General features: G+C 47.3%; 1 protein-coding gene across 16 annotated transcripts in view; it reads right to left on the reverse strand.

Moving 5' to 3' along the window:
* MSANTD2 (Myb/SANT DNA binding domain containing 2) overlaps positions 1-21,613 on the reverse strand; it is a 29,349-nt gene extending 7,736 nt beyond the window's left edge. Inside the window, exons 1-4 of one of the 16 annotated variants that reach the window (XM_084495437.1) lie at positions 21,092-21,613; positions 8,259-8,300; positions 7,410-7,668; positions 2,270-2,330 (exon numbers count right to left, since the gene is read on the reverse strand). In XM_084495437.1, coding sequence (XP_084351563.1) covers positions 2,270-2,330; positions 7,410-7,668; positions 8,259-8,300; positions 21,092-21,589 — 860 coding nt within the window. In that variant the 5' untranslated portion in view covers positions 21,590-21,613. Of the gene's footprint in view, positions 1-2,269; positions 2,331-7,409; positions 7,669-8,258; positions 9,467-14,993; positions 20,997-21,091 lie in introns of those variants that run through there. The other 15 variants (XM_084495434.1, XM_084495439.1, XR_014685329.1 and 12 more) reach the window with 15 other exon arrangements.
* Positions 21,614-23,374: the final 1,761 nt, after the last annotated feature.

Below are 23,374 nucleotides of genomic sequence, written 5' to 3' on the forward strand. Positions count from 1 at the left end.
AGTGGCTGAGGTCCCTTGGTTTGTTTAGCCCAGAGCAGAGCAGGCTGAGGGGAGGCCTCATGGCGATCTGCAGCTCCCTCACGAGGGGAGCAGAGGGGCAGGCGCTGAGCTCTGCTCTCTGGGGACAGCAACAGGACCCAAAGGAATGGCATGGAGCTGGGACAGGGGAGGGTCAGGCTGGGAGTTAGGGAAAGGTTCTGCACCGAAAGGTGACTGGGCCCTGAAACAGGCTCCCCAGGGATGTGGTCACAGAATTGAGCCTTTGTTTAAGAGGCGGTTGGACAACACTCTCAGACACATGGATTGATGTTTGGGTTGTCCTGTGTGAACCCAGGAGTTGGACTCAGCGACCCTTATGGGTCCCTTCCAACTTAGGGTATTCTGCGATTCTGTAACACCTTCTACTTCACATCCCTGACAGTGCAGAAGACATGAAGAATGCTTATTGACTTCTTTGCTTTTCATTGCTCGATGTAGTGAAACAGCATATTTTTCAGGTTTCTTTACATCTTTGAAAGACAACCTGAGTCAGTTTGATCTGAGTCTGATTTCCTTGCTTCTCAGAGGGGCAAGGAAAAAAAGCCACTTTCAGCAATTCACTGTGTTGGAAAATGCTCTGTGCTTCCACTGAGCACGTAAGATTGGCTTATCACCTGCACGCTTCACAAAATGCCCAAGAGTTCAGAGACACACATGAATTTTAGAGACCTTGGGAGGAGAAAAAACCCCAGCTCTGGACAGTCTGATCCAGCCATGCATCTACACAACAGAACTCTGGAAGAGAAGATCAGACAGTATGAATACACCACATGCTCCTCTGAGCCTTGACCTCAAAACATTCAGGTTTATTTTCAATGCAACTCCCTAAGGCACATCCTGAAGGTGAAATTAACCATGAGGAGCTTCTTAGGACTGTTCTAAGAGGTGACAATAATGATTAGAGTGAAAAAAATATATATTTTTCCTCCAGTTGCTAACTGGAATTTGATCCACATTAAGGAAAACAAAAGTGACCATCAGGTACAGGCACAGGTACACACCATCAGGTACAGGTACTGGAAAATTAATCTGAAGAGAAGAATTTGATAAAGCTAAGCCATTACAAAGGTCACTTTAAAAAATCTTCCTATTTATTTATTTATTTATTTATTTTACTGTAACTGAGTAATTTAAAAAAGTTATATTACTAGCTAGGGACACTATGTAGATGTGTACAGCAATGATGAATTATCATCATAGACAAGCTCACTTTCCAGCATAGGAAATACTTTAGCCAACCCTATAAAGGGGTTGGTGGTGTAAGACACCATGGTCCACATGTGTTCCCACCCTAAAGAGCCTGCAAGCCAATTTGAAATAGCTCACTTCATCACATTCTGATCTGCAGTTACCCTATGAGTATTAAAATATGAGAGGCTGGAAGAAAGTAGCCCTGGTCTGAAGAATTACGGCTGTCATTTTTTGAAATACTCTGTGTTATTGTTGGCAAGGCAATGGAGATTCACATGCTCAAAACATTTTAAATGCTCCAGTATTTGTCAGATTAAACCAATCCAAAAGGTTACAAGTCAGATCTGGAAAGTTATAAAAATAAAAATCATGAGCTTTGGCATGCCTTCCCACCAAGGAAGGAAAATGCGTGAACTTTTCATGCAAGCATTACTCACACCAAGCCAAGTCAACAATACACACTACTACAGGGATGGTGTCATGTCAGTCTCTTTCCTCCAGCTATATTCTCCTTTTGATCCATTTTAAATATCTAGTCAGTGTGCACCATTGCACATGTAAACACCTAGGTATCCAAGTTATGATCCTGTAATTGGTTTAGTGGAAAAAAGTGTTACGACAAAGACTGCTTTATAAAAAAGTTTTTTCCCTTATGTCCAAAGGGGCAAAATTCAGGCAAGTTCAGGCAGATGGAAAAAACAGATCATAAATACATTGAAGAGTTTGGACTCATCTCATGATAACCACAGCCTGCCCACACCTCCCTAACAGTTCTGTTGTGTATTTTATCCACTTTTTTAAGTCCTTGCATTCATGCAGTGAGTCTTATTTGCTGTATGATGAAGCCAAGAACGGACAAAGTTGTGAAGCTTTTCAGATGCTCTGAGGTAACTGGAATAATGCATAAAGCAGATTCAACTGTATGAAGAGTCTTGCACAATGTATTTATAATTATAATCAGAAGTTTCAAATATCCTCCCTCCTGCAAAATATCCCCAGGGAAATACATTCCAGGGTAAAACATTCATAAATTACTTACTGAGTGTCTTCTGAAGATTCCTGTTTTATCTTTAATGTTCTTTTTGTGGTAGGCATTTCATCTGAAAGGTAGAATTCCAACACACAGTTATGTTTTAAATAATGTTCCTGGTGGTTTTTTTCTTCCTTTTTTTTTTTTTTTTTGTGTGTGTGTGTGTGTATGTCTGTGTGTGTGTTTTTTCAGGCTGAAATTAAAATCAAACTTACTTCCTAAGTCCACTAAATTCTGCCACATACACAAGACAGCTCCAGATCCTACATCCTTCTTACGAGAAAAAAAAATTCTTTCATATGACATGGTCAGTTACAAGATCTGAATCTCCCTCTGCAAGTGCAAAACCTTTCAAGGACAATAGCACAATTCCTGTTATTAAGTCACAAGTCAATTCAATTACAAACTACAATGTGGGGAAAAAAAAAGAAGAGAAACTATCCTGCTTTCAATAGCACATTTGAAGAGCAAGCACCAGAACAAATGCATCTGTATTCCATTTAGATTTTGTGTGCTAAATGCTTTTCTCATAAATTCTTTGAACATTAAGAATATTGTAAGCCTCAGTGCACCCAAATGCCTCTGTAATACAACTGAATGAAAATGGTGACAAACTAGAAGACCACAGTTTGAGTCACCAGAACAACTAGATGGAGTTAGCTGTCATTTACTTATGTTTTGAAACATCATCATCTCCCCACCATTTCTCTCTCCTAAGAGAAATTCTCTCACCATATTTCTGACTCCTAAACTCCTTAGGGAAGAACTCTAAGAGAACTAGAATATGCTTAATTTGCAAGTTGGCTGTTTTAATATCAAATTGCAATTTAATCCTCTCTCAAAGCATCTGCATCCACTGGTCCCCTGAACACAGATGTGTATAGGTATGTGACTGCAACTCCCATTCCTGTTCAGCCTACAAATCACGAGGAAAGGCACACCAACAGCTTTTTTCCAATTCATCTTCTAACTACTGCCTCACCTGAGTCTGCTGAATTTGATCAACTTCAAGTTTCTGACACGTAAATAAGACCTGTTTCTCTATGCTTACACAAGGGAAGAATATGTACGATAAGGTCCATAGCTCAAGAGATACAAGTATGCTTAAGGAAACCCACTTTTTCACTGCAGCTGGACAAAACTGCCCAGATTCATGTGCTTTCTTTTTTGATTAAGAATATGGTCATTGGCTCCATTTGACAACTTTAAATAAACCACAGGCAACAAGTAAATCTCCAAATCAATTAATGTACTGACTCTTACTCAGAGAAACTGACACCACTAATTCAAGCAGGAAAAGCATGTGAGCTTGCTTACTTTTTGAAGGCCACATCTGGATATAAGCAAATTTACATGTTTAAATCTAACATACCAGTTACGATAAATGGGAAGAAGGAGAAACATTCTTATAGTCCTTGGCATCAACAACAACAGCTTGGATATTGTTGACCTGACCTTGTTCACCCCTCTGATTATTACCCATTAGCAATAATTCAGGCTGGCAGAAATGAAATTGCTGAGAGAAGCCTGAGGGCTATCAAAAGGGACTTCAGGGGACTGGGGTGGTTACCAGATGGAGTGGGTGTGGAGGTGGTGTTTCCTTCAATCCCTTCAGTGGTGGAGAGGGATACTGAGCAGACACGGAAGGCCCAGCTGATTAATACGTGGCTGAAAGGCTGGTGCTGTCACAGCAATTTTGTTGGTTTTTTTTTTTTTTTTTTTTTTTGATCGTGGGGAGGTTTACTCAGCACCTAGCCTCATGGCTCCAGATTGGTCCCACCTGTCCCAAAGGGGAAAACAGACTCTAGCCTGAGAACTGACAGGGCTCATCAAGAGGGCTTTAAACTAGGTGTAAAGGGGGACAGGGGGAACAGAGACACAGCAGAGATAAGCCTGGTGGAGCAGTCCCAGGGTTGAGGGTGAAGGCAACGGTGCAACACAAGTGCATCTACACCAATGACTGCAGCATAGGCAACAAACAGGAGGAGCTGGAAGCCATTATGCAGCAGGCAAACTATGACCTAGTCGCCACCACTGAAACGTGGTAGGACCACTCCTGTAACTGGAGTGCTGCAAAGGATGCCTACAAGCTCTTCAGAAGGGATAGGCAGCTAAGGAGGGGCAGTGGCGTAGCTCTCTGTATTAGAGACTTTTTCAATGCTGTTGACCTCAGGGTTGGGAACAAAAAGGTAGAGTCCTTGTGGAAAAGGATCAGGGGGTTGGCCAACAAGGCGGGCATCCTGGTGGGGGTCTGTTACAGACTGCCAAACCAGGATGAAGGGACACAGGAGGAGTTCTCCAAGCAGCTGGCAGAAGTCACTCAATCTCCAGCACTTGTCCTCATGGCCAACTTTAACTTCCCACACATATGTTGGAAAAACAATACAGTCCTGACGAAGCAGTCTAGGAGGTTCCTGGAGTCAGGAAACTCTCTTCCATGCACTCAGCTGATTATTGTGCCTTCCAGAGAGGGTGCCCCGCTAGACCTGCTGTTCACAAACAGAGAAGGACTGGTGGGAGATGTGGTGGTAGGGAAGAAGTCTTGGGCAGAGTGACCATGACATGGTAGAGTTCAATATTATTGGAGAAGTCAGAAGGGGCATCAGTAAAACTGCTACCTTGGACTTCTGAAGGGCAGACTTTGACTTGTTTAGGACACTGGTAGGGAGGGTCCCTTGGGGGGCAGTCCCAAAGGGCAGAGGGGTCCAGAAAGGCTGGACACTCCTGAAGAAGGAAGTCTTCAAGGCGCTGGAGCAGGCTGTCCCATGTGCCGTAAGATGAGCCGGTGGGGAAGAAGACTGGTGTAACTGAACCAAGGACTTTTGCTGTGTCTTCAGGAGAAAAAGAGAGTTTATGCCTGGTGGAAGAAGGGGCAGGCAACTCAGGGAGAATACAAGGAAGCTGCCATGATATGAAAAGAAAGGATCAGGAAGGCCAAAGCCTAGCACAAGCTCAACCTGGCCACTAAGGTTAAGGATAACAAAAAATGTTTTTCTAAATAGATTAATGGCAAGAGGAGGGCCAAAGAGAATCTCCAGTCTTTACTGAATGCAGGGGGGAACATGACTGCTGAGGAGAAGAAAAAGAAGGAGGTTCTTAATGCCTTCTTTGCATCTGTCTTTACTAGCCAGACCACTGATCCTCAGAGTACTCGGCCTCCTGACCTGGAAGTCTGGGATGAGGAGCAGAAGAAATACCCAAAAGTTCAGGTGGAAACAGAGACCTGCTGCTCCACCTGGACTGTCACAAGTCCATGGCACCAGATGAGATCCACCTGAGGGTGCTGAGGGAGTTGTCAGATGTGATTGCGTTGCCACTTTCCATCATCTATCAGCAGTCATGGTCATCTGGAAAGGTCCTACATGTCTGAAGACTTGATAATGGGATGCCCATCTATACAAAGGGTCATAAGAAGGACCCAGGAAAAAACAGGCCTATCAATCTGACCTCGGTGCCTTTCTGGTGATGGAACAGGTCATCTTGAAGGCAATCATGCAATGTATGCAGCACCACTGGGGGATTAGGCCCAGTCAACATGGGTTCACAAAAGGCAAGTCCTGCCTGACCAACCTCATCTCCTATGACTGGTGACCCACCTGGTGGATGAGGGAAAGGCTGTGGATGTAGTCTACCTGGACTTCAGCAAGGCCTCTGACATGGTCTCCCACAGTATTCTCCTGGAGAGGCTGGCAGCCCATGGCTATGAATGGTACACTCTTCTGCTGGGTTAAAAACTGGCTGGACAGATGGGCCCAGAGAGTGGTGGTGAATGGAGTGAAATCCAGCTGGCAGTCAGTGGTGTTTCCCAGGGGTGGGTGTTACGGGCCCATCCTCTTTAATGTCTTTGATGACTTGGATGAGGGAACTGAGTGCACCCTCTGTAAGTTTGCAAACAACACCAAGTTGGGGGGAAGTGTCGACCTGCTGGAAGGTAGAAGGCCCTGCAGAGGGACCTGGACAGGATGGGTCGATGGGCAGAGGCCAAGGGATGAGGTTCAACACGGCCAAGTGCCAGGTCCTGCACTTTGGCCACAACAACCCCATGCAGCGCTACAGGCTGGGGGCAGAGTAACTCAAAAGCTGTGCAGAGGAAAAGGAGATGGGGATGTTGGTTGATGCTCACCTGAACATGAGTCAGCAGTGTGCCCAGGTGGCCAAGAAGGCCAACGGCCTCCTGGCTTGTGTCAGGAACAGTGCAGCCAGCAGAATCGGGGAGGTGATCATCCCCCTGTACTCTGCTCTGGTGAGGCCACACCTTGAGTGCTGTGTTTAGCTTTGGGCCCCTCACTACAAGAAGGAAATTTAGTGCCTGGAACGTGTCCACAGCAGGGCTACAAAGCTGGTGAAGGACCTGGAACACAAGTCCCATGAGGAGCAACTGAGGGAGCTGGGGTTGTTTAGTCTGGAAAAGAGGAGGCTCAGGGGAGACCTTATCGCTCTCTACAACTACCTGAAAGGAAGCTGTGGGGAGCTGAGGGTTGGCCTCTTCTTGCAGATAACTAGTGACAGGACTAGAGGGAATGTCCTCGAGTTGCACCACGGGAGGTTCAGGTTGAAAATTACGAAACATTTCTTCTCAGAGAGTAGTCAGGCATTGGGACGGGTTGCCCAGGGAGGTGATGGCATCACTGTCCCTGGAGGTGTTCAAGGAAAGGTTGGAGCTGGTGCTTCGGGACATGGTTTAGTGGGTGACATTAGCAGTACAGTGATGGCTGGACTAGATGATCTTGGAGGTGTTTTTCAATCTTAATGGTTCTATGATGCTAAATCCTGCTCATACTTAAGTGAACAGCATTTGAATGGTAGCTGGCACTCAAGGGCCTCCAAAGCAGAATATTGCTGACAGGGAAAACATCCGGTAAAACCAAAGTAGTGGGTGGAAGGAAAGGAGAGACAGGGAATGCATTTTCTTTTCCAAGGTTTCTGGCCACATAACCCTTTTCTCCTGATCTGGATATTCCACCAGCCTTCAAGAACCACTGTTTGCTTTTGGTGATGAACAGGGAGACATTTCTCTCCCTTTTCTCTCCATAGAGATTAGCTGTTTAGCATCTGAGCACATTATGTCCCAAACACCAAAATCAGTACTGTATGAATGCAGAGCACAGGTAACATCAGAGCGTAGAGACGCACTAACGGGATTTCTTACCCAATTCCTGTTCACCAGTCTGGTAGCAATGAAGATCCTGACTGTGGTTTCCCCAGTCCTCCTGCGAATACTCTTCCATCGTGCTGCCATCTGACTCCAGCTCTTGGTACAAGCCACTGCTGTTAATGAGGACAGGCTGGCAGGGCTGCGAATCCCATCCTCCCTGTCCAAACACCTGCTCCAGCTGTTCAAATGTGTAGCTGCTTTTCCTCTTCCCAACACCATGCTCCTTCACACGGCTGTAACACCTGCGAAGGGTCTAAGACAGAAAACTGTGTGTTAATCACCCGGAGGCGATGCTTCAGAAGAGCACACATTCACTTGCAGACAGTTACACAACTGCTAGGCAGAGTTTAGGTTTTTACTTTTGCTGCTCAGTATTTGCCACACGCTCACAAGCTAAATGCAAGGCTGTCAAGTTAATCTACACCTGGCAGGAAGCATCGTTTTTATCCGAGGTTCCTGATGCAGTGTTTTAGCTTTAACATCTACAACACAGAACAAAGTTGCATAGCAGCTACAGGTTCATCAGATTTAACTTGGGCAACTTATTCTCCTCCCCACTTCAGAGTCCCCAGACCTGTTATGTAACATAGGGAAAAAAAATAGATCCCCAGTCAGAGATACCAACCAGCCAAGAAAATGCACACCTATTACAAGGAGGAGAAAGCAGAGCTGGTGTCGTGGCCACAGCTTGGAGAAGGTGAAGCAGGGAGGAGAAGGAAAGGAAGGAAGAAAGAAAGAGTCCCCAGAAGCACAGACAGTCCAACCTTCCTTACTCTGGTAAGAAGGCATAAGGTACAAAATGTATGCCTAAGCTATTCAGCTAATAAAATATATATTACTTACATATTTTGCATTCCTTACTAACTCACTCTGTCTCTTGTGAAGCTGCTGAAATTTAAAAGAGGTCAAATCAATAATGCTCCAAATTCCCAGACTTCGACATCAATCATTAAGAAACAGTACTCAGGTGGCTCTGTCTAATAATCCATTACAACAAATTTCAGTGCAGAGGTCAAAACCTCCAATAAAGACAGATGCAAAAACCTGTTCGGGTTTTGGTGATCTCTGCAACATCCTGTACTGATGGCCAAGTTGGCAGCTATGCATAGCACAAAGCCATAACAAGCCTATGAATTCCATCCACATTTCCCCCCTAATTCAGAGCTACAGGCAAGCTATTTGGGGGAAAGTCTTTCTAAGCATCCCCCAATGTGTTTTTAATTCAACCACCACTCTGCTTTTAAAAGATAACATCCTGCTCCAGGTTTACTGTATCTGAGCAATTTGCCGTTTGGTAAATTTCTAGAAAGCGTTTTTTCCACATTATATTTCTTAGATTGTTCAGGTGCTAACTTAAATGGCAATCAGAGCCGCCTCTAGAGTTCAAAAGAGGCATTCATTTGGGAATAACTAGTCATGTCACCTTGTTTTCTGGAGGAGGACTACAGCTCTTAAATGACTAGTAAGTACACAGCATTGCATAAAATAGTTGGTTTTCCCCCAAAAGGAACCTTACATCTCCAGAAAGCTCCAACGTACCTAATGCTCCTCATATACTGGTTTAACAGCATCAGCAGGAGAGGAATATATTTCTAACCAGTTTCCTCGTGATATTCAGAGCCCTGGGGGGAGCAGCAAAGCTGCTAAGCAGCAAGTCAGTTTTACCCTGCTGTTTCAAAAACAAAACACAACAGAAAACCCACATAAGCACAAAGGCAGCAATAAGCACAAGAGTTATATTCCATGGTTTGGGAGGAGAACCTGAAAGCTTTCAACCTCACCCACTGTTGGGAGGCTTCAAAGCAGAGACCCCTTCTTCCACCACGGCAGAGGCAGTTTCAGACCACTGCAGTTCAGGTCACAAGAGATACAGCCCAAGTGACGTCTAAGCATGATTTTCTAGCAGCCACTTTGGAAGAGTGATTGGGGCAGCCAAACATGTCAGCATTTTGAGGTTTGGTGACCAGATTTTGCCTTTGCTACGTCTCAGGATAAGCAGGTAGATCCTCTTTGGATGGACACCACCAAATTTTAAGATTCCGTCACCTCTGCTGCAAATAGGGTAGAAAACAACCATCTATGTAATCCTGACACCAAGAACCCATCCAAGAAAAACATCAGCTGTCACTAGGGACAACTTCCATTCCCAGTGGCTGGGTGTACAGATAAGCTTGGTTGTTAAAAGTTGGCACCAAGAACCCCTCGGGAACACTGAGGCAGTTTTAAATGATCAGGTTTGACCTGTGCTTCCCCTTCAGAGAAGCGCACTCAAGAATATATTGCCCATCTCTTAATCTAACTTCTGTCCACTCAGTTCAAATCTCAGAGCACTACAGGCAAACTCACATATCAGGCCCAACTCTCTTTTTAAAATCCATACAAGACAGATTTGGGAAATATGCTTCCCAATTTCTAATTCCTACATCTGCCCCAACTCATGCACCGGGGCTAACTACAGTTAGAGTTTCTAGCTGATTTTGTTAGCAGTCAAGCAAAACAAACAATCTTTAGCACAAAAAGCCTGTATTCTTGGACAAGCTCTTTTGGAAAGGCTCAACATCTGCAGTCGCTTGCTCTATTTTAAGTGTGTTTCAAACAACACTCCCTACCAATTGAGTTATCGAGTATCTCACACTGAGCTGCAGCCTGCAAATAGCTATTCCATTCAGGTTATGAACAGGTTTATTTTGTCATGAATAAGTGAACTGAGCATCAACAGAGACCAGTATAAAAACATAAGGGAGTGATGGAAAGGGCGGGGGCAAAAATAAGCAAGCAATATTCTTGGTCAAGAGTACTTCTGAGGTTACTGCCCAGATGACTCTGGACAAGGCTGAGTGATCCACCTGCTGGATCCACCTCCACTTTTGCTGATATGTTATCCAAAGTTTGAGCATTCAAGCACTTTCCTCCAGCCTTCAAAAGCAGGAGAAAACCTGCAGCCAAGCACTGCTGGCTCCTCGGCCCAGTGTCCTGGAGACTGGAGTTTCCCAGTAACTCTTCCTTCTTGGAGGTGCTCTCCAGTGTCTCCAACAGACAGGCCCTATTACCTAAGTGATGTAAACTCCGCACAACACGATCCAGCTCTGTTTCACAGATGCCCGCAGGCTTCTGCTTAGCAGGGATGAAGTGGACCAGACCAATGGCTTTCCCTCTACAGCTCCTGCAACAATTTTCTCCGCTTGTTCTCTCATGAGACCTAAAGAATTGCTCAGACTTCAGCATAAGCTCCCTGGACATTTTACAGCACTCCATGGCTTGGACACCCTTTTGCCCCAGCTGGGTATTTTCCTCACTAAGATGTAAGATCTAGTTTTTCCTAACACACCTCCTGGAGTACAGCTCAAATCTTGCCAGGTGGTTCCTAAAGCAGATATACACATTAACACAGACAGAAAAACAGCACATTTAGGGCCAGTTTGTTTTCAGTTCCTTGATTACTAGTGATTGCGCGGACTGGAAAACAGAGCCTTTTGCTTACTGTTCTGCAACACAAGGATAGATTACCCCCACTTAAATTATAGTTTAAACAATACATTGAAATCTAAAGGAGAAGAGAATTAAGAGGCTCAGTGTGGAGGCTTGCCACCTTCTGATTTTAGCACTACTTGTAGCTTAGGAGCCCTTACCTCCTCTATGAGGAGCTAAGCACCTGACAAGTGATTACTCTGCAGGAACTGCAGCACAAAGTTTAGAAACGCTGCTCAGAAACACCCTACTAAGAGGTGTGGAGGGAAGCTGTAGATGCAGTCCTTCTCCCAGCAAAAAGATGAGGACAAGCTGTGCCACAGCAAGCTTTTCATGTGCAACCCCAGAGAGATGGTCCAAGACAAGAAGCTTCAGATCTCTGCTCTGAGATCCACCCTTACTCAGGCGGACGTTATGGGCTCTACCGAGCAGCTAAGTGGTCTACGTACGTGTCTGTATTCAATGGCCATATTTACTTATTGGCATCTATTAAATGATAGCTGCTGGCCTAGCCCAGTCCCGGTGGCCCAGAGTAGCACTTAGTGCTATTCAGGATCAACGACATGCTTTCACTTAATGGAAGAGAGGAGTCCTTGCTGAATTAAGAAAGGCAGTATCAAACAGCTGCATGTGGTGCCTCATCATGCCAGGATACTCGCAAGTAACAAAACCATATGGGGATGAAAGAAATGGTTCTTCAAGTTTGGGGAGGTTGCACTGCACGTGGGGATGACTGGCAGAGTGAAAGCTCTTGAACCCTTCATTTCCATGCTGGCAAATTGGATCACAAGGAAACAAACAACTACAGATGGCCGATACCTCTGCTCAACATGCTAGATCATGAACTGCCTTTGTTAAAAGATGTGAAAGGCAGGAGAACAGATGCAAATGGGAATATCACCATAAGAAGCCCTATTTCTGTTGTTTAGGTGTTGTTTCTATCTAGAAAAAAAGAAGAAAGCACAGCTTGAACTCAAGAAAACTGTATACCACAGCAGAAAGGCAGCTGAAGACTTCAATGCATCTCAAGCAGTGCCTGAGACACTGAGTCATAGCAATGCTCTACAAAGCACACAAGCAGCCTCACAGAAACCCACCCTTAAAACTTTGCAGTAGCTGCTGCAGACCTGTCTGAAGACACTCCAGCCCTGCAGGTGGCTGCACACCTGCCAGATCACAGCACTCAGGGATACGTTGGCAGTCAAAATAAATCATACTTTACACCAAAGAACGAAGCCTCAATTGTATCCTGATGTGCCCCAATGCCCAGAGACTTCCTGACGGATTTGGCTCCTGCCCAAGGGTGTCCAGAACAAAACAACGAAAGTGACATGAATGTACTGAGGGGAAAAGGCTGGTCTGGGGAATACAGACAAGTTGCTCATCCAATTGAGAAAGGAACCAGAAATTGCTTTGGACAATGACTTGAAGAAGCAAAGTCACACTACAAGACGCAGATGAGATTTTCAGTCAGTACAGGTAAGCCACATGTTTTTAAGGTGGATTAGTTAGCAAGAGTTAGAACCTAACAAAAAATCACAGTGTATTTTTCATCACTGCCAATTTCTAAATCACAATTAAACATAGTTAAAATAAGCCTGAACAAGAATGACCTGTAGAGGTCAGTCTAGATGATTATCAAGGTCTTCATACACCCCTTCGCTGAGCGCACATGGCTCCCATTAGCTCTCTGAACTGCCACAGCAGACATCAAACTATGTTGTCCATTTTGCTTACCAAGACAGTAGAGTTTGGAAACAGCAGCCCCACAAGCTTCAAGATGCAAGCCTTGTCGTGCTGGCAGGATTTCATGGAGTGCACAAACAGGCATGGCAGGACTTTGCCAGAAACCAAGAGGGAAAGAAGCCAGGTAAAAACAAGCTGTGGCCTGGCTGGGCAAGGAAAACAGTGCAGAAATGGCAAATTTCCCTGCAGTGGCAGTGGGCTGCACCTTGTGGCTCAAAATAGCCACCTGCAAAGATCCTCCACTGGCTGCTGATATTACAGAGCTGAGAATAAAATTATTCATACACTTCTCATGGATTTGATGTTGATCAGGCTAGACACCCAGAGAGAAAAAAAATTCTCCATTACCACCTGCAGAAAGACAGACAGTGGGGAACTTCCCTCTCCGGATGGACTCAGCTCCTGGTCTAAGATAGCTCTGGAGGAAAACTACCTAGTTAGCGCTCATTACCTTGAGAAGGCAGATCAGCAAAACCCTCTCTGCCTTGCCAATCTACAACAGCAACGACTTCCAGCTCTGTAAAGATTTTTGGTGGGATGGATATGTCACAGAGATGGAACTCAGCTTACAGAGGTGCATGGATAAGGTTCAACCCAGTCCTGGCATGAACTGCACCTGGCACCAACTGCTCAGTAGCCAGAGGACTGGGACAACATCTCATCACCAAGCCTTTACTGATGGATCTCGTAATCATGCAACAGCAGCATGTCCAACAAATATCAGGGGAATGAGGTGCCACAGAAACATTGCAAATGCATGTGAAAGAACACCTGGAGGGACACAGACTTGTGCTATCAGCTGGCCAAGGCTTTCCCCCCATAGTTAGACTAAGACTAAAGAATGGTTGGGGGTTTTGCCCTTGCATAACACAGGACGAATTCCACTTCCAAAGTGCATATGGGACTGCAGACACTTTCACTGCAATTCAACCAATACTAAGGGCTTACTTTATTCCCACTAAGACCTAATAGCAAAGCTTTTAAGGGCTGTGACACCTAATAATAGTCTTGCATGCCTGTTTGCTCAATAAAGGTATTCTTTCCTACACTACCCAAAACCAGTTTAAAACCCATTGCTACTTACTCCAAAGCAATGAAGACTATGATTGTACAGGTCATCTTTCTCTAGAAACAGAATCATTCCTAAAAAAAAAAAATCATACTATGAAGTTTCATACTAACACTGCGAATGTGACAAATATTTCTATGACACCTATCAAGTCTGCCCTGAAAGAAAAGTGCAACAGTCTGGACCAAAGAGATCTAACAGGTTAAGTAACTATTGGCAAGCCAAGAGAGACTGCACAGGTCTATCCCTGTTGGTTCTAGGTCCCATATGAACTGGCAGAACGATGCCACTGCCCCTCCAGAAGACAAAGAGCAGCACAAATTCTCCTGCAGGTGGTATGGAAAACACTCCACTCCAAAACAAGCTCCATATGGGTGGCAGAAAGCATCAACATGGGTGGCACCCCACAGCACACAACTTGCATAGTTCTAAAAGTTGAAAGCTTTACACACAACCTTAGAAGGATGCAAGTGCCAGTCCTGAGGCTGGGGTCCCCAGAGAAAGGTCCCTGCCTGGCAAGTCCAACCTCAGCCTTTGTGCTGTAGCTGCATTGAAAAATCATTATCAATGGAAAGCAATGTCTACATCCAGAGCAGCAGGAAAAACTGGAAGTGAAATACTAGAGGTTGCTTTAACTCCAGTTTTCACCAGAAATAACAGTCAAAATAAGGGCTGGTGACTGGTGAGACCACAGAGGTCCAGAGAGTATCATCTCCTTAGCTCCTAGATTTACACATTTAACAGGATGCTTAACTGGAACAGTGGTGAAAGTGAACTGGTACCCACACAGGCACTTGAAGCTCTGTGCTTTCATGCCAGCTTCATTCTGTTGAGCATTTCAGGTGCATCCAGTTGCTTCTAAGATAAATATAATCCATGATCAACCATGTAACAACTCCTGCATCACTGCCACTGGGACTCTTTTCTGACAAAGAAGTTTCTGCCGACGCGATGTCCAAAATCTCAGCCAACCTGTGTGTGTTGGCTAAGGACAAGCGACAAATCAGCAGGATTTTAACACCTTTCCAAGTCTTCAGTGGTTCTCCTCCTAAGGGGGACAAGACACATGCTCTCACCCTAAGATGTAACGTTCATAAACATGACTTGCTGCCCGCGCAAAGACACATGTGTGAGCTGCTTTTAGCCCTGTAACTTGCAGTAGAAGCAGCAAACTAACTTTGCTTGTCTGGGTGTGTAACCTTAGTGCACATCTGCATCATAGAACCACTACAAAAGTGCAGCTGGCAGAGCTGCCTTCCAGAAAAAAGGCAATCTGGCCTGCGGTGCTAACCTACCTCCCTGAATGGCTTGAGACAGCATTCTGGCAACAGGTCTCCTTCCATGGCTAACTTCTGCCAGCTCTGTTACAGCAACTGGATTTTCTTCCTCCATGCTTTTTGCTCTTCCATCTCTGCCAGCCAAGTTGTGAGATGTGAACCAAGCTGTAAAGGTAATACACCACCTACAAGACTTTGGGGAAAAATAAAATTTAACCAGTTTGTCCCTCTGCAATGAGTTCCTGGTCTCAACTATGTGTGTCAGCAGGATAATTAGGTACTTCATTCCCAAAAAGACAGCAGAAGTTACTGGACAGTAAAGATACTTGTCCGGCACGTGCAAAGCAAGACAGATGGAGAAGAGCACAACACCACTCTGCAAATACACTACAGCAAGTAGCCCAGCCAAAGTAGACAGATACAGCTGCTACGCAAGAGGGTTCACTCCACATGATGCTGACATCTTCCAGAGATGCTTCTCTACTGCAGTACCATAATACATCCGAGAAGGAGTAAAGCAAATAAATCTGTTCTTTGTCACTGAAGAGTGTATTTTTTTTTTCCAGCTTATAAATGTCAACAGAAAGTTGCTCCCACCTACTGGGGTCTGTAAGATTCTCCAGCAAGAAGTGAGTTCTTGGAGAGGATTCAGAACAGGAACTGCAAGAAATGACCTAGCCTGGAAAACTAAAGTCGTCTGAATCTAAGCCAAAGAAAGATCAAGAGGTGACTTGAACACTGCCTGTGCACATCTCAGTGAGTAGAACCACAAGGACAAGGATCTCAGCCTGAGATAACAGGAGAGAAGGTAACAAACAGAAGACAAAGGTAAAACATGTAAATTAATAGAAGGCAAAGCTGTTCTGAAGGTAATTGTTCGGATGGGTTGCTACTAAAGGTACTGATACTCCATCCTCTGAAATCTTCAAACTAAGAGACAGCCACTGCTTTAGGTTATTGAGCCCAATGATGAAATTTAATCTCCTGCATCATGCAGAAGGTCAAACTAGATTACTACAGGAGTCTCTTCTGAGACAGTCTGGTTAGCACAGCATTTCCTTCCTTAAAAACAACTTCATGCTACAAAGATTTTAAAATAGATTGTTTACATTGTAAAGCAGCAAAAACCACAGCCACATTAAAGTAAGCCCCTGTCATCATCGTTTTACTTATAAAGCAAGAGAACGTGAACAGCTGATATTCAAGCATAATTTTTCACTCCATTGTGTTTCATGTGGGTTAGTGGCATTCACTTCCCCCCTCTGTGCCTACATTCTCCATGTGAAAGCATGGAACAAGTGTCTTCAAGGTGTTTTGGTTTTTTTTTTCTTTGCAAAACAAATCATGTATTTGCGGACAACCACAACCCAACAGAATCTCCAGTAACCTGTCCAGGGTGACAGGCAGGTCACTGTGCATGTGAAGTCAAACATGAGGGCAGCAAGTTTGCAATCAGCAGCAGAACTTGTGAGTTGTCCCAGCTGAGAGTTAGATACTAGGTCTGTTCTTTGAATGAACAACTTGGCACCCACTTCTGGGAGAGGCAAACAAATTTCAGCATCTCAGCGACTAAATAAAAGCAGAACCCATGCTTTCCCAATTTTACATGGGAACTGAAGAAACGACAAATTAAGAATGACCCTGAATTCATTTTAACAGTCTCCCAACTGCTGAACTGCAACTTTTAAGGAGCGATTTCTTTGCTCGAGAGAGGGTTGCTAGCTGCAATTGCAGCCAGTGAACTTCTAGTACTGAAATACTCACAGCCCAGCTAAACGAAGCACTGTAAGGACAGTAAGTCTTTGATTTCACCTTTGATAAAGGAAGATGCACACAGCAGAAACAAATTATTTTTCTGCAGATTTAAAAATGCACAAGCTCCAGTACTGAAAAACAGCTGCAGGACTTATAGAACAATCCTTTAAAAAAATGAAATAATTTCCTGAAAATTGTCCTTGACTTGCATGGCTCATGCTATGCCACACTGGTCAGTGGCAACCATAAAGCCTGAGCTCATCTGCACTTCCCTAGAGCATCCACCTCTGCCAGACATCGCAGCCATACGCAGAGGTTGGAAGAGGATGAAACGGCGATGTTCATGTGCATTATGTGACTGAAAGTGATGACAGAACATACATATTGGATATATCAGCTTTTTTGGCCGTCATATGGAAACTTCAGAGCACTAAGTGAAAGCTCATTTTTCTGCAGTTGACAGCCTCTGCCCTTTGCAACCCCAGTCAGTAGCTAACCGTCTGCCCTCTGGCTGAAGTAACAGCACTGCTAGGTGAAGGGCACAAAACAGAAGTTACTGCATATAAATCCGGAAAGGGTTTTGCAAAATATCCCATTCCTTTGCTTTTAAAAAATAGTTATAAGGTCAAACTGAAGAGCTGAAGGTGCTCCACACCGCTGCATAGAGGGACCAGTTTCAGGACACACAGACGCTGAGCCAGGCTAATTCCCTCATTATCATTTCTGAGTAAAAACATACTTCGCAAAGAGGAGCAGGGCTGGAGGAAAAGCACATGTGTTTTAGTAAACAATTCTTTAACAAGAGCTGTGAGACCACAGTCGTAGGAACAGTCGGAGCATATTACCAAACAAGTCATGATTAAGGATACAGCTTGGCATGCCAGGATGAGGAAACTATGGAGCACAACACAGCTTCTGGGAACCCAACCGGCAGAAATCAAGATGCTTCAGTTCTTCTGCAGTTCCTGATCGCTGAGCTAACTTGTCCACACACATCAGAGCAATGAAGTCAGGCTCAAGGTCTCTTTCTGCAGAAATAAACTAGGAATAGTTGTTGGAACCATTACGTGTGAATCCCCAAATCTGAAACAGACACTCAGGAGTGGCCAAACTGAACAGCAGTCTCATTTCCAGACTGCAGACCAGCACTGCTTATGTGCAGAAAACCACATGCAGATGTTAAGAAACAGAGAAGATCTGAACTGGGACCTTACTTTACATCCTGTTTGAATTAGAAGATAACGCATATATGTGATACAACTGGAGAACTGGAAAACTTTGTTCTTCAGAGAGGTGACTTTTTCCTTTCCACTCATTTCTAACTCACTTTTCAAGATTTGGCAGAGCCCAGAAATGAGGTGTCCTGAAGAAAGCCAATAGAGAGTTCTTATCTAAAATGTATTTATAAGGTAAGTCAGGTCCAAAACATTTTAAGCATGATTTACACTTATGATCAATCAGCAAATACTTACAGTACTCTCCCTTGAGGGACATTAAGTCAAAGTATCTTATAAAGTCATGGAAATATAGAACATTATGACTACAAGTAGGCAAGTGGAATGATGCAACTAAGCATTCATTCATCACCACCACCCTTGGCTCTGCTTTTAGCTCTGACGACCGACAGCATAAGACTATGAAGTACCTGTGACCTGCCCTTGTTCCCGCAGCAAGTCCAAGTCTTCACGCTCCATCTTAAGAGCACCTTCAAACATCAACCACTCTGCATCCAGAAGTGATTTTCACCCTCGGTTGAGCATGAAAGAGCCAAGCAGCCAATTCTGCCTGGAATTCTACAAAAAAACAGGATTTTAGGATTGGCAGCAGCTACTGCAACTACTTCAATAATTCCCGTAACAATGTCAACTCTTGGCTCTCTCAAAAACCTCAGCTTTCAAAGAGCGCTCATTTTACAGCAATTCTTGAAAAACCTACTGCAAGCCCGAAGGCTTTGTTAAAGCTCCACCATCACAATGTTTTTGCATCTCCAAGACCACAGCGGTAAAGACCCTCACACCAGCATGGATCCAGGATATACAAAAACTCGGGCACCAGCAGGACCTCACCACTGGGCACAGGGTAAGACATTAGCCCTGCTCCAGGACGTGCACAGGATGATGAAAGCCTGCAATGAGGAGCCTTCCTTGCTGACATCAAACTGCTGCTGTTCACCTGGCCGTGCTGGCAGAAAGCCCATGACCAAATAGTCTAGGACAGCATGTCAATGGAAAACAGACAGCCCCTTTATGTTGAGCCTTTTAACCAGATGCTGTGGGGTATGTTATTTCAGACTCCATGAGGACGCACGGTGCATCGATCTAGAAGAATCTGTAGACAAATGCCTGACAGATCTTTCAAGAGGTGCTCTTGAAGCTACGACAACATGAAAAGTAAAAGCCTCGTAGTCTTTCATTCCCTCTAAACTCTTTGATACATACATATGAAAACACAACTTATGGTTTCTTTGCAACTTAAGCATTTCATTGACAACAAATCTGTTGAAGCACTTCTCAATGGGGGAGAAGTCTCTCCTGCAGTAAAGTAGTCAACTGCTGGGAAGAGGAGATCTTTCACCAGCCACAGCCCTTGACCAGCATCCTCCCAAAGCATTGTATGACCAGGATGGCCAGCTCTGGGCTGCTCTGGTAGCAAGGCTTCTCCTTGCTTCTCTCTCGCTTTGCATCCCATGAGGCAACTGCTTGCAGAACCTACAGTCAGAATTACGGTAGCAGTCCTCAACAACCTCTGCAGGAGCTGCTGCAACAACTAAAAATCATCAGAGCCTTCGCGGTGAGGAAAACTACCTGAAGTAGTTTTTCCATCATGCATTGGACTCTAGCAAAACCCAAAGTGTCCCAGTTTTGTGGAAGAAACAATTTACGTTGGAAGTTGCTCAGAAAACAAGGGACTTTGAGAAGTTTTGCAGTGGATGAAGTATCTGCTTAAAAACAACATTTCTCTCAAAAGCATTTTGATGCGTTTGGGGAATTAAGCCCTAAACAGCAAATGCATGGAGACAAAAAGATGACACGCGAAAATATATTTAGTAACCGTTACATCCTTAGGAAGGGGCTTTGCTTCATTTCAATCATCTTTCCAAAGATGCATGCTGATCTAATTATCAGGTAGATGTTGAAGGCAAGTCCCCTTCTTGCTTATTCCTGAGCATCTCTCAGGATGCTCAGCAGCACGTGTAATTGCCTACAAGACATAACTGCTACTGGTCTTCTTTATCAGTACTGCAGAATTACAGAGTCCCTTACTCCACATACTTTGCAAATCAAAGACCTGGGTACATGTGCCTGGACAGTTCCAGACAGGATGGGCCAGCACAGCTGTGTTTAGTGGCTAAAACAAGGCACAGAGGAGCAAACGTCCTTGCTGATCCCCAGCAGTAACAAGAGATAACAAGATGTTATTTTTTAATCAATCAACATTTCAAGTGACTGCACAGAAGACCCAATGGGTTATAAGAGGGTAAAACAAAAGCCTTGAGGGAACTCAGAGCATTTAATTTGCTGAGTTTCATTCACACTTATGAACTGAAACCTCTAGCGGTTCTTATGGACTGCGGGCACTGCTGGGGCACCACTGCCTGCCCATTGCACAACCCGTTGCCGTCCCTTCCACCCCACCATGTGGTCCTCAACGCAGCTCCCTTTGTAAAAGCATGGCACACTGAGTATCTACTCCCAGATGGAACCCAACCTCTTCCTTTTCGCTAGGGAATGATGCGATTGGAAACTCAACCCTCTAAAACCTACCACCAAAGGAAACACAGCTGTAACACAGCTTAATTGTCAGAGAAGCTTTCTGAGATTGCAGCATGCTCTGCGTGGTCATAACCCAGAGAGAGCTTCTCATCTGTGAAATGAACCCCAAACCACGGAAGGACTGCACACTCAACACAGCCAACCTGAACCCACACCGTTCCTCAGCACTGCAGAAGCTCCCTTTCCCACAGGGCTGCCAACACCACCCCACTGCTGGCCAAGGGCCGCTGGAGGACGCATCAGGGGACTAATCCAACCCACCCAGGGCCGTGGGACTCTGCAGAAGGACCTAGGGCTGCCTGGCACACCCACGGGAAGGTGCCGCGGGGCCTCCCGCGGCCGACCCCTAAAGAGGCTGCTGCTACCTGCCCACTCGAGGGGAACCTAAGGGCCGAACCCCGAGGGCACAGCAGCGCCCGCAGCCCTGCAACGCTGCCGGGGGGCTCCACGCAAGGAGAAGCGAACAGCCGGGGGGACTCGCACGACCCCGAGTCCCCGGGACAGGAGATACCGTCGCCCTCCTGCGGCCTCCCCTCCCCCCCCCCGGGCCCGCCGCCCCCCCCGGTGCCCGGGAGCGGCCGGGGGTACCTTGATGCGCTCCCGGCACTGCGAGGGGGTGCGCTCGTAGCCCAGCTCGGCCAGCGCGCGGGAGACGCGCTCGTACATGGCGGGCCCGGGGGCCTTGCTGCCGAACACGGTGCCGGCGCCCTCCAGCTGCTGGTAGCGCGCCTCCACCAGCCGCTCGTTGCCCCACACGGCGATGAGCGCGTTGGTCTCCGCCGGCGTCCAGGACATGCCGCGGCAAGCGGCGGCGGCGGCGGCCGCGGCGGCGCCGCCCGGCGAGAAGGAGACGGAGGGCGAGGCCCCGCCGCGGCCCCCCGCGCCGCCGCCGCCCCCCAGCCCGGCCCCGCCGGCCGCCGGCCCCGGGCCGAGCGGGGAGGCGCCGCTGGGGGTGGACGGGTCGGAGAGGCTGGGGTTGCCGTCGCTCAGCGCGCCCGGCGAGCCCGGCGACAGCACCTCCATCTTGGGGATCTTCAGCGGCGGCTCGGCGGCGGGGAGCTGCGAGGAACCGCAGGACGCCGCCATATTGGAGCTGCCGGACCGAGCGGGCGGAAGTGACGCGCGGGCTCCCCTCGGGAGGGCCTTCCGGCGGCCCCGAGTCGAGAGGACCGCGGAGGGGGCGTGGCGCAGAGGGGGGCGTGGCTAGAAGACGGGGCGTGGCCGCGGCTGGCGGGGGCGGGGCTTCGCTGGATGCGAGGCGTGGTCCTGCGAGGAGGGGGCGTGGTTAAGCGGACAGGGCGGGGCTTTTGTCAGCGGGGGCGAGTCCTAACCGGGCGGGGCGTGTCTCTAGGGGGCGGGGCTTGACTCGAGGGGCGGGGCCTGTCTCGCGCGCTACCCCGGGGTGCCGCCGCGCAGAAGGCGCCGCGTGTGCCCCGCAGCCGCCCCCCCGCCGAGCCCCCAATTAAAGCGGCTGCGGGCAGAGGGGCCCTTCCCGGCCTTGATTGATGAGCTCGGGGGGCGCTAACGAAGGGCAGCAGGGGCCGGCTCCGCGCCTCGCCCTTCTCCTGGGACCCTCCCCGAGCCCCCTTTTCGGGTCCCTACGGGTTGGCGCTGCCTGGCTCCATCCTCGGCGTCCCCCCCCCATCGCGCAGCCCGTTAAACAAAATGCTTTAATTAGCGTCGTGTTGGTTAAACAAACCCGTGTTTGGCAAAAGGCAGCTCTTCAGGCAGGACTGGGGGGGGAGGGGGGGCGGTGGCCCCCCCCCGGCTGCTGCAGCACATCTGGCAGGGAGCGGCCCGGGAGCAATCAGAGCCGTAATTATCCAATTCTAATTACAGGGATTACCGCGGTTGTGGCATTACAAATTTCATGAGCTGCAGGCGCTGGAATACATTAAACGCCTCCACTCCAGCGAGGGGATGCTGTCAGGGCACAGGAACACGGGGCTCTTTGTGAGCAGCGATGGGGAGCAAGGGGCACCCAGTGGGATGTCGAGTGTCCCCAAGGGGTGCACCCACTGCCAGTGTGTCCCCAGAGGGGTGCACTTGCTGCCAGCCCTGCAATGTGTGCCTAGATTTGTGCCAGCCTGCCAGCCCTGTGACATGTCCCTAAATGGGTGCACCCACTGCCAGTGTGTCCCCAAAGGGGTACACCCACTGCCAGCCCTGCAACACATCCCCCATGGGATGCATGCCCTTGCTAGCATGTCCCCAAAGGGTGTCCAAAGGGACGCACACACTGAAACCCTCCCAGTGCGTCCCCTGATGGATGCCCCCACTGCCTGCCTTGCTGTGCGTCCCCAAATCCAGGTCCCCAGACAGATATCCCCACCTCAGTCCCTGACAGTTTGTCCCCACAGCTGGGTTCCCAAAGGGACGTGCCAACTGCTGAAGTGTCCCCAAAGGGTTGCACCCATCACCACCCCTGCTGGCGTGCCCCAAACTATGCAGCCATTGACGCACATCCTCAGTGCTGGGTGTTCCTGTGCCCAAGCCCGAGTGTCCCTGTTACCATCCACCCTTCCCCCCCCCTCGGCACTGCTCACACACACATCCCCCCCCCCCCCCACACACACACACCCCATTCCGAGCTAATCAGAACACAATTAGAGGGGCTCTCCATAATGCAGGGGAGCAGGCGGAGGGGAGGGATGCAAATGAGGTTAACAGTTAATTACGTATTGAAAAATTCATTATTCCTCTAGAGCAGCTGATTGCGATGCAGCCCTGCATCTCCATTAGGGCTGTTTGACCATTTGCAAATGAAATGTTGGCATGGGGCTTGTCCCCCTCCTTGCCTTGCCAAGGGCCTCGTCAGCAGTGCTAATCATTCCTGTAGTGAGTTGTGCCCATCCTTGGCCACCCTGCAGG

The sequence above is a fragment of the Aythya ferina genome (genome assembly GCF_964211825.1).
Source record: "Aythya ferina genome assembly, chromosome: 22".
NCBI lineage: Eukaryota > Metazoa > Chordata > Aves > Anseriformes > Anatidae > Aythya > Aythya ferina.